The following is a 15,618-nucleotide window of genomic DNA, read 5'->3' as shown; positions in this document are numbered from 1 at the left end:
AATCTAGACAACCAAATGGTAATGGGATCTGGTACATTCATAAATGCACGACCCTCTAATTCTCCCATCACGATACTTTACCGTGACTGAACTAACTGGGGAACCCATGGCTGTGCTGTGCACCTGTTGGTAAATGGAATCATTCAACATAATTGCACCACCTGTTAAGCACAGTCCGAGGGCGGTGGAGATATCATCTGGTGTTAGTTCGGTTCTGCTGCCAAGAGTTTGGTCGTTATCCAAGAGTTCCTTTGCGCATGTGAGTGAGTCCTGTGAATCTCGTCATCAGCATAGTACGCTTCCACAAATTGCACACCATTTGTATTGAACTTAAGCAACAAACAGTTATCTACAGAACAAATAGGTCTTGTTGACTCTGGGTATGAAATTTGCTGTTCTCCCAAGAAACCCACAATCACTGATATTGCTTTAGCCATAGAAGTATGTTTAACACATTTCCCTGAAGAAGTGGCAAACACAATTCACCTAAAAACTGTAGCAATTTTATATCATGCTCGGCCCTGCTTCTTCCAATTTCACTTGCAAACAGATTTCTGCCCTTAAATCATCGAAACAAGTGTCATCCATCGTCATCTTACTGGCAGATAAAGGACGTCGAACAGTCATATTAAATCGCACAGATTATGAGATGGAAGCCCTGCTGCTCCCTTAACCATTCCTCCCATCAAAGTCTTGGAACGATGGGAGTTGAAAGTGAACATCCTCGTCAACAGTTGGTTTAAACAGAAGAAAATAACAGAATCCACACGTAATCGCCTCTGTGCTTCCGGCTGCCAGATTCCACAATTCTACGGACTACTGAAGGTTTACAAAGGCAGTATACCATTAAGACCCATTGCCTCCTGTTGTGCATCACCAAGTTATGAATTAATGAAGTTTGTCTTGCGGCTCCTTTCTCCCCTAGTAGGATAGAATGGATCCAAACCCTATCCATCTCAGAAAATCAAATCATGGCATCACTTGATGTAGTGTCACTTTTCACCTCCATCCCAGTGGAACTTGCGATCACATGTGCAAAGGAACTCTTGGATAACAACCAAACTCTTGGCAGCAGAACCGAACTAATACCAGACGATATCTCCACCGCCCTCAGATTGTGCTAACAGGTGGTGCAATTATGTTCAACGACTCCATTTACCAACAGGTGCACGGCACAGCCATGGGTTCCCCAGTTAATTCAGTCACAGCAAATATCGCAATGGAAGAATTAGAGGGTCGTGCATTTACGAATGTACTAGATCCCATTACCTTTTGGTGTCGCTACGTGGATGATGTGTTTGTGGTTATCCCCAGAAATTCGGGTGACCGACTCTTAGACCAGCTCAATTATCTGTCGCCTTTCATAAAATTCACAATCGAGCTAGAATCGGACAATACCATATCATACTTAGACACCCTTGTCCGACATGATGGCAAGCGCTTGAAGACAACTATCTATCATAAACCAATGTGTGCTGGCCAGTTTACTAACTTCTGGTCAGCATACGCGCGCAGCCATCTTCTTGCCACTGCACGAACCCTGTTAACCCGTGCCTGGACTCACTCTAGTTCTGTATATGAGAGGCGCACCGAGATCGCTGAAGTCAAGGCAGATCTTGTGAGGTGTGGCTATCTCACCAATATCCTTGACAGGTGTGGCCTACAGGCACATGACCACGTAGAGACCAACAGGAACATGCAAGGTAATGACTCAACCGCAAGCACCTTTATCCCCATACTACCCAAACCTATCACAACAGGTTTCTAGGATCCTAAAATCACATGGGATAAAATGCATACAACTCCCAGGCAGAAAGTTACGATCCCTCATCTCTAAAGTGAAAACACCGGTTCCCACCTTACTACAAAGTGGTGTAGTCTAACGCATCTCTTGCCGTGACTGCTACATTGGGGAAACTGGGAGACGGCTGGGAAAACGTCTTTCGGAACACAAAAGAGCCATCTGCTTAGCGGACATAGAACACTCGGCCATTGCTGAACACTTCTGGTAAACCCACCACGACATTGACCCACACTGCGATGTCGTGACTGTAGATAGGTCCCGTCCTACCGGCGGCGTGCCTGGTTGGAGTCATTGAACATCACATGCTCTAATAACTCAATCAACAGGAGCAGTGGCTGTCGTGTCCACCCTATCATTGAAGCAATCATTTTGATGAATGACAAATGTTGGCAACATGTGTCACAGCCACAGGCTTCAACATCCAACAATTAACCACGCAGTTCATATACATGACTGGCAGCACACGCCCTCACGTTTCACATTCTTAACTGTCAGTTTGACTGATGAAGGTTAGCAAACTAACCGAAAGCTTTTGTATGTATCTAATTTAATATGTGTGCCTTCCAATTAATATTAAACTTGTCCTTACTTATTGTCTCAGTTTTGCTCTGTGTATTGTAACAATCAAAAATAATAATATGAATCCAGAGTGCACAGGCCTCTTTAATCACTGAAAATTCTTTAAAATGAACTATTATCTGTATAAATAAATTCTGCTGTACTCTTTAATACATTAAATAGTTTGTTCAGAGAATGTTATTTTGAAAGCTTATTTTATTTTTAATAAATACTAAGGGGCTCTCTGCCCCTGCTCGATTTGCTCACCAACCCCCGCGCACACTTTTCTACGTAAAATGTAGAGGTATGACGGAGTAAGTCAAATCTTTTCTATGTAAAAGACACCTGTCGAAACGCATTGATTGATATTTATTCTGGAAATGACCTAGGTAATTATTTACCTGTGCATTTGTAGTGATGTAATTGGCCCACCACCATGTTGCATTCTCAAGGTCAAATAAATATCACTACGTAATTATTTACCTGCGTTTACATAGGTCACTTAGGAAAAGGCCTTTTACTTTGGTTTCCATAATGCATGAGGAATACTATTGCATCCAAAAGAGCAGGACTAAAATAATATTTAAAATATTTACAAAATACTAAACTATTTACAAATATACAAACTATATCAGGATGATGGGTCACTTCATCAGTTGACATTAATATACAAAAAATGTTACAAAGGAATATCAAATGATGCCGGGCATGGCCATGTATGCACGACCATTGAAGCACATGCACAAGATTAGTGAATGTAATGGAGGCAGCTGTCTTGCAATGCATCCCACGTACATGCTCTACATTGTCAACAGCATTCTGCCCAGTAACCCATCTGTGTTCCTTCCATTTAACATTCACCAACCTCATGCACTTGCTTCACTGTCTAACACATGACCAAGCTTGGCATCATTTGATGTTCCATTCTAACGTTTTTTTTGTAATGTCAGCTGATGAAGGAACCCATCATCCCGATATAGTAGAGGTATGATTGTAAATAGTTTAGTATTTTGTAAATATTTGTATAGTTTTGATAATTTGTATGATAATAATATTATATTAATATACTAACATTATAATGTACCGATCGAAATATAATCAGGAAATGACCTATGTAATTATTTACCCATGCATTTGTAATGCCGCAATTGTCCTGCCTTCTTCCCCCATTGGCTCGAATAAGTGACGTATTGCCCTGCCGTCTTCTCCCATTGGCTCGAATAAATATCACTAGGATGAAAACTTTTTAATGTATAGATAGATTATACATAATTTAGAGTACATTGGGATTCAGAAATACAGTACAGTATATACTTGTTACTTTTCCCATATTAATACAGGAACTCCCCGGCTTACGTAATACTCTACTTACGCAAATTTGACTTTACGTAAGTTTTTGCTGGCTGGTGCAAACCGAAAAAAATATGGAAACTTATTTTGCATCTGCAGGGATAAATGGAGGTATTGTGAAAATATCATAATGTGAAAACAATAACTTTTTTTTTTGTTGAAAATTTTGCAATATTACAAATATTGTAAAGGTTTGATAAGATTGTAAAGGTTGCAGAGCTACTTCAGTTGGAGGTTGTTGCCAAAGATGTGGAGGAGGAATTAATAGAGGAAGAAGAAGAGAAGGAATTATCTAACGAAGAACTTATTGACTTGCAGGCAGCGATAGTGAAAGAAGAAAATGCTGATGAAGCTCAAGATGAACCAAATGAGGAGCCAAGATGCTTCATCACCAGAGAGATGGCAATGACATTTCGTGAAATTGCATTGGCAATGGCGAGGTTTGAGAAGATGGATCCTGACAGCAAACGATTCTTAAAAGTTAACAGAGTGGTAAATGATATGCTTGCTTGCTACAAAGAAATCTACAATGAAAAAACAAAAAAGCCACCATCCAGTCATCTATTAATGTTCTTTAGTAAGGTTGAGCAGCCGCACCTTCTAAATTTTCCACAGCCCTCTACCTCCACAGTGGCGTACTTATCAGCTGAAGATGTCAATTCTAGCAATGATGCTCGGGAGGTAAAACTCACTGATGTTTATGCCTGTCTTCTCTTCTTTTTGTAATTTTATAATTTTTAAATTGCACGCTTTTGTAATTTTTCCTCCGCATGAGATAAAAAATTGAATAAATACAATAAATAATTCTATTCACATGTTCATCTTTTTTGATTCAATTCAATTCAGCGAGCCCAGTTGCGAGTGCTGCACAGGCATGGGGGAAATTTCGACTTACGTAGCATTCCGCAGAACGCAACCCTTACGTTAATCGGGGAGTGGCTGTACATCAATTTTATTTTCAATGTAACTTGTTTTTAACTTTCATTAATACAAAAAGTCAACTTTAAGCACAACTTTTAAGACTTATATTTTTTTAAATTTTATTTATTTATTTTATTGTTTGCCTACATACAAATGTTCTCTGAGCCATATTTAATATATGGACTAAACAGTGGCATTCAGAGTTTTTTAATTAAGTTTTTCTTTGATTGTAAACCAGTGCATATTAGGCATAGGCGGACTGAATATAATTCATTCTAGTGAAATTTTATTCAAATGAGATTTATACAGCACGAATAATAAGGGAAATCAACTACAGTACTACAGAAATGTTTTTGCTATAGTGAAATAAATTTTCTTTAAAATGGTATTTATTATAATGGAATTTTACTTCCATTTAATTTAATGATTGATATATGCAACAGATATGTACACAGAGGAATAAAATAGTAGGGATGCAATTAGTACTACATAAAAAAATTCATTTTTGTACATACACAGTAAAACTTCTGATTTCACATTGTATTCCAATGTGAAATTCTCAAAAATGCAATGTTGCAGAGAGAATGCAATATGCCATTCACTGTGGGCATGTTAAAATGTGAATATATTTTCAAATATTTTTGGTTTATGTTCTTTAACTTTTAGACCTGTATTTTGTTTTGATGGACATCATGATTTTTTCTCATAATGTACGTGAAAACAGGAAAAGATAAAAGAAAGTATTTAAAATGAGAAAACAAGTTAAAAGAACAATTTAATTCTGCTAATGGTAAAATAATCTTCCAATTTACAAACACCATGTGTTCCTGAGTAATAGCTAATAAATGAACAGTCTGATGTTCCCAATAGGTGTGCATGCTTAAAACAGTTTTTATATCTTTTTAAAATGCCATTGATGCATTATTTAATGTATAAATTCACTTTATTTATGTATAGTGTACAATATGCACATCACAGCAAAAACAAACTGCAGTACAAATTATACAATGCATTACTTCGTTATTCACTGGTAGACAAGGCAATAAAGTTTCATTCCAAAATCAAGCAATCATCTAGCCACAAAAGTGCTTGATTTAAGGGTTGTGTATTGTATTCCATATCAGACATTCCAAAAAAATTCTCTGATATATTAAACAAGAAAATGCTTAAAAAACTTTTACAGGATTACTGTGAGAAGTTTATTGGTAAAGAATATTACTGCCATTAAAAAAAAAAAAAAAAAAAAAAAAAAAAATGTACTTTACGTGTAAGTTTATACATTATATGCCAAACACATAAGTGCATAGCATATTTCATTTTCATACATTTTCCTATCAAAAAGCAATATCTTGTGAATTTAGCGAAGTTGAGCAAAAGTTTGCAAGACTCAGTGTTTCACTTGTATAGTCAATTTCTGGTTTCAAATTCTTGTTGGCAAGTTTGTAATTTAGATATTCATAAATTCAGAAATTACTGTAGCAAAAATGATATGAAAACCAACAAGCAAAATAACATTGGCATTAGTTTATGATTTAATAAAATGTCACAATGAATATCATAGTACTATAATAAATATATTATGCAAAATCTTTTGTACTTACCTGAGATAATCAAGAAGGTGTTTAGGAAGAACTGGTATGAAAATATGCTGCCTGAAACATGTAATGTTTAAAAATAACTTGAAAAATATTTTTTTTATTTTTAATAATTTTAAATAAGGATAAAAATATATTATACAAGTAATTTGAACTTATTTAAATTTGTTATCCCTTAATTTGAAATTTCTTTTCCTGATGGGGGAGGGCAGATATATAAACTATCCTCCTCCATGTTGTACTAGGACACTATATTTCAAAATTTGATTAGAAAAGAGAAATTTTTAATACTGAGTATGACCCCTCTATGGCATTACAAAAACCTCTTGCATACCCATGTCCCAAACTTGCGAATCATCCCTTCTCTAGGAGAACACATTCCACAAGTTTTTGGTATATGGAGACTGGAATGTTTTGGAATATTCCACTAGCCAAACCATTCTAATATCTGATGCATGGTCTGTGATGAAATGGGCCTTACTGCCACTCTCCTCTCCCATGGATGAGAGTCCTGCATACAGAGACCAGAGGTCGCCAGTATCGAGAGTGAGAGTGGATCAGTGAGAATGGTCAAAGGTCACTAGAAATTATTTTCTTTGAAATATCATTAGAATAACTGTTTCTTTTCCATATGCGATGTTGAATGTTCACTTATTTAGCTATATGTGTGTGTGTGTGTGTGTGTGTGTGTGTGTGTGTGTGTGTGTGTGTGTATATATGTTCACTTAGGAAATCATATTATAACAGCTTATTCTGAATTTGTTTACAGTAAAACAATTCAAATCACATCAAAATAAATGTTATATAAAATGTGTAAGTGATGAGAGATACATGCAGAATTATAAAATATGTATTATATATTGTGTAGAATTATAAAAAATAATTTGTAAAACATGTTACAAAAGTGCACAGAACTTATTAACACCATCTTGTCTCCTTTATGGCCCATGTTTGGTGGTGGGGTAATTTTCAAAAGAAAATCCAATAAAATAGAAAAAATTACATATAGCAGGATTTTGTCTGGTGGGTGAGTGGGTGGGAGGGAGGGGGGATACATCCCAGAAGGCCTCAGGAAATGAAAAAAAAAAAAAAAAAGAGCCAGCATTTCAGCAACTATGTATGGAGTCAAATGCCTTTTCATAATCCACAAATGCCAGGCATAATGGTGTTTTATATTCATTTGCTTTCTCCATTAGCTGTGATATTACGTGAAGGTGATCCATAGTTGAGAATCCTGTCCTAAAGCCAGCTTGCTCTTTTGGTTGATTCTCATCAAGTATTCTTTCTAATCTGTTAGTAATGACCCTTGTGAACAACTTGTAGATGTGGGATAACAAGCTAATTGGTCTATAATTTCCAATTTCTGATTTATCTCCTTTCTTATGCAGCAAAACTATGATTGCATTATTCCACTGCTTAGGTGTCACACCTTTTCTAATGCACTTTGTGAAGAGCCTTGCCAGTTTTTGTGTTATGTCTATTCCTCCCAATTTTAACAACTCTACAGTAACTTCATTTTCCCCCGGAGCTTTCCGATTCTTCATTTTCTTCAATGCATGTTCTACCTCATCAGGAAGAATATCGGGTATGTCATATGTGTTGCTACTTTGCAATCCATCTTCCCCACTGCTGGCATCATTCCCTCGCTCCTTGTATAATTCTCTATAGTAGTCTTCTGCTATTTGAATTATGCCTTCTCTGCTGTTTATAAGTACACCATCGCTATTCTTCAGTTTCAGTATCATTTGCCCTTCTGTATTACTGCTCAAGGCTGTTGATTTAAATCCTTTGTTTTCCCTTAATGCTTGTTCTATTTTTCTTGTGTTAAATCTTCTTATGTCCTCTCTGAGTCTCTTTCTAATGGCTTTGCATAACTCAGTATACTCAATTTTCTCCCTGTCAGTGTTTTTCTTGCTCTTCATTTGTCGTCTTCGGTTCATCATGACAATTGTTTCTTGACTAATTTTTTCTTCTTTGGATTTCTGTTTCCCTATAGGTTTCTTGGGCTTTATCACTTTCAGAAAGTTGTAATATTCCTCGTCGATATCTTGGTCCTGAGCAGTCTGCAGAAGCTCAAACTTGTTCTTAAGTTCCAGTACATACTGCTTTTTCTCCTCCTCTGTTATCTCAAAGACCTTTGTATTATTTAATCGAGTCAGTTTTTTCCTTTCCTTTCCTACATCTATATCAAGTGTACATCTTACCATTCTGTGATCACTTCCAACATTTACCTTATTCAGGACGGTAACATCATTCACAATATATCTTCTGCTAGTGAGGATGAAGTCGATTTCATTAGTTGTTAATCCATTTGGACTCTTCCATGTCCACTTTCTGTTCACCCTTTTCTTGAAAAAAGTGTTCATTACTGACTTGAGATTCTGCAAATTCCACAAGTCTTTCACTTTATATTCTTTATATTCCCATATAAAGCTATTATTCAAAACTTTCATAATCAACCCTATAATACTGATACAAAGCACATAGAAACAGGTAGTAATTAAGCTAATTACTTATTATTTATACACTATGATGGGTATTAGCTAAAGATGAAGTGCCCTATCAATGTAAACAGACAGTAATTGGCATTCATTTTTTGTCCCCTCCACCTTTTTTGGCTTATTTAATACACAGATTCCTGTGGTGTGGCTGCCCTGCATTTCAGTTGGATATTACAATCCAATAACAAATATCATTTCACCATAATACTAGCTGGGACTATTCTGATACATGGATGCTAACACAGAATTAAAATGTAAGTTTGCATTTGCAATATAAAAAAAAAAATATATATATATATACAGTCAGTCCTCGTATAGCACGATAATTGTGTTCCTAGAAACCCTCGTGCAATGCAAAATCGTGCAATATAAACAACAGGCCCTATGGGAAAAATAGGGTTAGGTGCCAACCACCCAAGAATGAACACACATTTGTAACGAAAACATTACCAAACACAATAAATAATCGTAATAAAATACGTAATAAAATATTGCTAATGCTTTTGCTTCTATCGTAAGCAAACTTGTTTTTTTGTTTGATTTTCTATCCAAAGATGATAGCCGTTCCATCTCTTCCAATTCTTTGTGTCTTAATCTAATGGATTTTAATTACACTTCGAGTTGTTCCTGCTATGAAAGTTTTTTATTTTCTCTGCATTCTTTGTAATTCTCGGCGTTGCCTCATTTAGGTCTGTAGCACATGCAATATCACATGGTCTTTCATTTCACTCAAAGCGTTTCACAATTTCATATTTTTTCTCTATCGACAGAGGCGAACTGGCCATAAGCCTTACCGGGGGAACCCCGGTGGGCCGAAGGCCGGTGTGATTTTGGCCATAAACCATAGTATGAGGCCACTATAAATTTTCCCGGGTAAGAATTTTTGACCCAGTCCGCCTCTGTTTATCGATATTGCTTTTCTTTTTCTCTCTGAATCTGCAGTGTCTTCACCAGGACGCTTCCTTTTCACACCTTTTAAGTATTTTACTAATTTTTAGGGAATAAAGCACAGTTACAAAACGAGGAGGCACAATTGATACACATAAACAAAGCTGCGCACGTGTAGCAACTGAATAAACAACACCATAAAGGCAGAGATACACTATTAACAACTCACATTTTACTAAAGCACATTTCTAGGGGTTACTACCATAAAACAATAAAAACAATTTCCAGTTGCATTTCAGCTAGTGGAATCTGTTATAAACTGGTAGTAAACTCAATCTAATTGCATTTGCGATTATACCGATAGCTGGAATTGTGTTGGTTTTTCAGTTATTATGGTGAAATGTGTTTCCCCTTTACTGATATAAAAAACAAATACATTTTCAGAATCTTCTCTTCATTCCTATCGTGTTGCGTTCGGTTGGGGTGATTCTGCGTTCGACTGCCATTTCTTGTAAACACAAAGGCGAATCATGCATAAGCGAATTCGGTTCGTGTTATATAAGATATCGTTCCCATATTTATAAATCGTGTATGATCGAATTCGTGTAGTGTAAACACGTGTTATACGAGGACTGACTGTATATATATATATTTTTTTATTTATTTATTTTTATTTTTTTTTTCTTTCTACCTTCCTCTAACTTTTTGAGTCCACCATCTTGTTCTGAATTTCAGTTTTTATATATCTTTTTCCCGTATATTATCTCTTTTGCAACAAACTTTCCGTAAAAGTTTTTTAAATTTTTGCCATTCTTCATCTAAAATCACATTAACATCAGAAATCCCATTTAACTGAGCATAAGGTATTTATGGTTGTTGACAAGTCTGAGAGCTTTACTTTTTTTCCATTTTGATACTTTTTTTATAAATTTAATTTTAATTTACCTGACTTTAGCAGGTTCATTATTATAATTTAGTTCTTGAATTGATGTGTATAGTTTGTCTGCCCTCTCTTTTCATAGCACACATTGGTTTCTGTAATAACCATTAGTGATGTATGACTGTATACAAAGACTGTCTCACAGCCTGTTTTTCACTTTGAGTATCATACCATGTCATGAGTCTATCTTACTTTTCATCTCTCCTTTTAAAGAGCAATTTTCATACAATTCTAAAAGCACTTTTTTCATTCAATTTAAACCTAGTTTTTGTTCAGTGTGACATGTTTTTTGGATGGAGTTGTGATGGTGATCAGCTGTAAGTGAGGGGCCAAATGCAAGGATGTATTTGTATCCTGAAGTAAAAACGTATAAAAAACAGGTGAAAAAAAAATATTTGATTTCAGTAACAATATACAGGCAGGTGGCAATACTGAATATCCCTGAAGCACTGTAAGGATGGAAATATGTAATTACTTTCAAAACTTTCAGTGATATTATATTACTGTATTTTCAACAATGTAGTGTAATTTGTTTATTCCTATTAATGCTTAGCCCACCGCCTATGTAATATCTTGAAATAGTTATGTCAGAAATTATAGGTAAGTGCCTATATTTGGCATGTACTACAACATAATAAAGATTCACCTTTTCTTAAATAATTCTTATTTAGCCACTGTGGTATGCATTTGCCAATTGTAAAGTGCTGCTCTCTTTTAAGTTATTTATTTCATTATTTCAACACCAAGCCTCACTTGGAAAATCACACTTGTGCGATTTTCAGGGCAGGAAATTATTTGTACCATGTGTCATATGGGGGGGGGGTTAACAATTTATGTTTATTTTTCTTATTACTGTTATGTTCATAATTCTAATTTTAATGTCCTGGTCGTTATTTTTAAGTTAGTTAACATAGCAGATGCAGTGCACTGCCCTTCCTAGGGCAAATTCTTTAATAGAAATTCACTACCAAAATTTGAACTGCTATTAAATCACAAGTAACACTTAACTTGTGATAAAAAAAAAAAAAAAAACCAAGAGTATTTATACAATATGATGGATTAGTTTTTTATATAAGTACAATTGATATTTTCAAATCAATACAGCAAACACTAGGTATACTTCAATGCTGTACTAATATTAAATAAAAGAAATCTCACAGTGAGAATATAAGTTTACATAAAATGTTTACTTTTACTATTTTCTTTTATTTATGTATATTAAAATTGAATTATTACTAATTAAAAAAAAACTAATTTAATAAAAATATGCATTCCTGTTAGAAAATATTTGGTATAATACTCATATCTGTAAATATTCGAAGAATAATACTGACCAGTGCATTGGATAGATCAGCAATTCTATAGCTTGCACACAGGCACTTAACCTGCTTAATCTTTTGGACACAACAAGGATTCTTCTTTCTTGCAACATACTAAAGAATTAAATATTTTTATTCATTTTAAAATGCAAAGGAAACCAGAATAAAAATATCTGAATGTGAATAAGAATAACTTGTACAAAACATCTTTAAATTGTGTTTCAATATAATCACCCCACCACTTTCCTACTTTAACTTCAGTTTGAAGGCTGATAACCCTAGCAAAAAAAAAAAAAAAAAAAAAAAAAATACTAACAATATGATATAATATTTAGATTAGTAATAGTGAGAAATATTTAGAAATGGATGTGCTTTAAAAGTTTAAAGCCTTTATGGTTCTTTCAAAGCCCCACATCACTGCTTATAAAACTTTTTTGATGTGATGCACTGCAGTGGACTATTGAAAATATGCAGCACCATCTAATTACAAAGAAAGTTATTTCAAATATGAAACTGCAATGAAAAAACAAACTTTGGCCTCATGACTTGAAATTTATTTTCCCTCTACAATCATCAAAGCAAAAAAAATATATATTCTTAAGGGTGAATTCATAAATAATAATTCTTACCTTGCAAAAATGATCATCATATTATTGGAATCAACAGCATTGAAATATTCAGTTAGGTTTCTCTAAAACAGAAAAGTACATTTATCAATAACCTATATAAATTTTGATGAGGCTATTTTGTCTCTCATTAGATCAATGAACAACAGTATTTACTGTTCCAAGAATAAACTTATTTCTATAAAACAAATTTTAAAATACTTTATGTGAAACTGAGACCAGCAGAAGTTAATCCACCATTACTATGGAGATGCATTAAAATAATCCAAATGATTAGTTTTGTCCCTATTTAATCACTTATTCTTTGTTATCCATTCATTCACTTATTTTTTCACTTTCTGGAGAGTATTATACGGAAGTGTTCTACGTATCATATCAAAGTAAATTTCTCTTATTCTTCTACAAATTTTTCTCTAAGTAAAGTAATCAAATTTCCAATTTTATAACAAAAATACCCTTTCAATTCCTTCAAAGAGAAATATGGCAGAAATTTTAAATTCAATTGTCTCAAAATAAAATAACTAAAAGTGGCAATCCAACTGAATTTTATTAATTTTCAGAAAAGAATGCTTTATCCTTTAGCAGATAAGGGGGTATTGGTAAACTGATCATTACAAAGGAAGATGGAAAGACTGTAGAAAGGGAATAAGACCTTTTGTAGTAGCAATTTCATGTTTTAGACTAAAGGTCTTATTTAAATATCTTACTTAGAGGTAAGACTCATTGACGCTTTACAAAATGTTTATTATTATTTTATAAATTAAATGCCTGATATTTTGTTATTTCTTCTCCTGTTTTTAAAAGAAAATTCTATTTCTGCATTATAACCAATAAATTAACCTGTTTCTAAATGCAAAACTGTATCTTTTGAATCAAGCATTTTCTGTATCAAGACTTGTATGCATTCCTTCAAGATAGTTTTTTGTTAACCCAAAAAGGATTTTCCTCTGTTTCAAAAAGACCCTATAGGTTCATCTTCTGGTTTCACCAGCTGACCTTCAATATTTATGCTGTGGTAAAACCTGGATAAGACCTATAGTTTGTGACTCTCTTGCCTAAAAAAAAGATTCTTATATTTAAACCTTTGGACCGTAAATTAAAATCCAAATATGAATTCTTGCAGACACCACCCAATCTAGAAGAAAATTTATTACAAAAATATATAAATTAATTGTAATTAAAAGGTTATTACATAAAATCAGTTAAAATAAACCAGATAAAAGCACTAAATATATATCACAATAAAAGTAAAAACAAATAAGTACACTAGAAGCTTTTGGCTATTTATTATGAACCTTTCTCAAGTAACTTAAGTATTGCTAGAACAGTCAAATAGTGAAATGATATGTAGTCCAACATACACAAAAATTCAAGTCATGGAGGAAGGGGGAGTGGCTTTATTTGTGATATTGTTGTGTTATTATTATTTAAATAGCTCTCATTCTTTGGAAGGTAGCCCATGTCTCTTTAGGTGAAGAGCTGGATATTCACTCCTCTGGGAGCAGGTGTCGCTTTAGTGTTTCTCTTTTTTTTAAAGTTTTTTTACTTATTTTTTTTATTTGGTTACAGCAGTGGTTAGGTTCATAGGAGAAGAACAGCACCTTGCCTTATCTATAACCCTATTAACAGCATTAATTAATTTGCTGTATTTATATCATGGTTCAAGTGTTTTGCAAGTTGAGAGTGACAATAACAATGCCACTCTCTCTGTTGAAATGAAGGTGGGGGAGAAAAGAAGAAAAGGTTAATGGGAGAGGATTTAGAGGATGAGGGAAGGCAGAAGGTGATAGGGAAAGGGAAGGAGGAATCTGCTAACCTTGTGCAGCACCTAAGATTAAAAAAATAGTGTGTATATGCATACCACAATCCCTATTAATTGTAGCCTTGGTGGAACCAACGTAGCAGATTCCAGACAGTGGTGTATCTTAAGGTCTCATACATAAGGTCTCGCACCAGCGAGGTGATCTGATAGAGGTGTATAAAGCCTTGAATGGTTTGAGCATGCTCAATGCTGATGGGATTCTTCCTCTAGCTCAGAATAATCACCTGAGAGGGCATAAATTCAAATTGAGGAAAGACAGATGTAGGATAGACGTGCGGAAATTTGCCTTTAGCCAGCGGGTGGTTGGTTGGTGGAACAGACTTCCATCCCTTGTAGTGGAGGTTGATAGCCTAAATAAGTTTAAGGCTCAGCTGGACAGGTATTTTGAACGAACAGAGGGGTGAAGTGGTTTTTTTTTTTTTTTTTTTTTGGCTGATGCTGCATAAGCTTGCTTTCTTGCATCAAATGCCTCTACTAATGCTAATGCTAATAATTTATTATGCGAGCATCATTTGGTACAAAGCTACGATGCCTCTGCTAGTAATCCATAGCTATTGTTGATCCTCCAGATGACAGACTGCCTTGCTAACGTAGCTCAAACTACAGTCCCTCCAGGGAATATGATAAACAACTCAACTCATCTTCATAGATGGTATGGGGGTTTTTAGACAGGATGTGTGTGGGTATATTATCAGTAGTTTTCTGCCAGGTACCTGTATAGTATGAATATTATAATCTCGCACAGTTTTGGCTATACCCTGTGATACTCTTGAATAAAAAAGGAATGCGGGCAACCCCAGTGAGGCAGATCTATGCAATATTAAAATTGTTTACATTAGTGCATGCCTGGGTTAAAAAAATTCCCAGTAATTAGGAATTTATTTTGGGCAATCACATTTATTAAGATCTGTTTTAATTTTATTGATTTCTTCTGTTTGTCTGTTTTATTGATGTTTGCTTCTGTTTGCTGAAAGGTGACCAAATGCTATTCATTAATGCCTGGACAATGCTGTGTTGTTGGGTGGCAGTATGGAAAGACTTTGCTAAGTGTGGAGACAACATATTAACCAAAATGGCCAGGAAAGGAAGGGCTTGGCCCTTCTCAATTTTAATGGTAACAGAAATTGACAAGGACAAAAATTTAGATCAAAGAAAGGATTTTGTTAAGTGTAGGGGCTGCAAAAAAGATTTTCAAGCTAAAAGGGAGTACTTATGTCATTAAGTTTGAAAACCATTGTCCTAGTGTACTTATTTTTATTTTTACTGTGCTATATTTTTAGCAATTTTATCCAAT

The 15,618-nt window shown here is 34.6% G+C and overlaps 1 protein-coding gene across 1 annotated transcript in view; it reads right to left on the bottom strand.

Moving 5' to 3' along the window:
* The window catches only part of LOC150087918 (DENN domain-containing protein 1B-like), a 209,695-nt gene that overhangs the window by 47,389 nt on the left and 146,688 nt on the right, over window positions 1–15,618 (bottom strand). Inside the window, exons 6-8 of the mRNA XM_090369963.1 lie at window positions 12,506–12,567; window positions 11,892–11,990; window positions 6,235–6,285 (exon numbers count right to left, since the gene is read on the bottom strand). Of these exons, the coding sequence (XP_090226089.1) occupies window positions 6,235–6,285; window positions 11,892–11,990; window positions 12,506–12,567 (212 nt within the window). The remainder of the gene's footprint in view (window positions 1–6,234; window positions 6,286–11,891; window positions 11,991–12,505; window positions 12,568–15,618) is intronic.

The sequence above is a fragment of the Mastigoproctus giganteus genome, chromosome 3, assembly GCF_048544385.1.
Source record: "Mastigoproctus giganteus isolate SK-2022 chromosome 3, ASM4854438v1, whole genome shotgun sequence".
Taxonomy (NCBI): domain Eukaryota; kingdom Metazoa; phylum Arthropoda; class Arachnida; order Uropygi; family Thelyphonidae; genus Mastigoproctus; species Mastigoproctus giganteus.
Note: the sequence above shows the minus strand (reverse complement) of the source record. Positions and strands in the feature narration are given on the sequence as shown.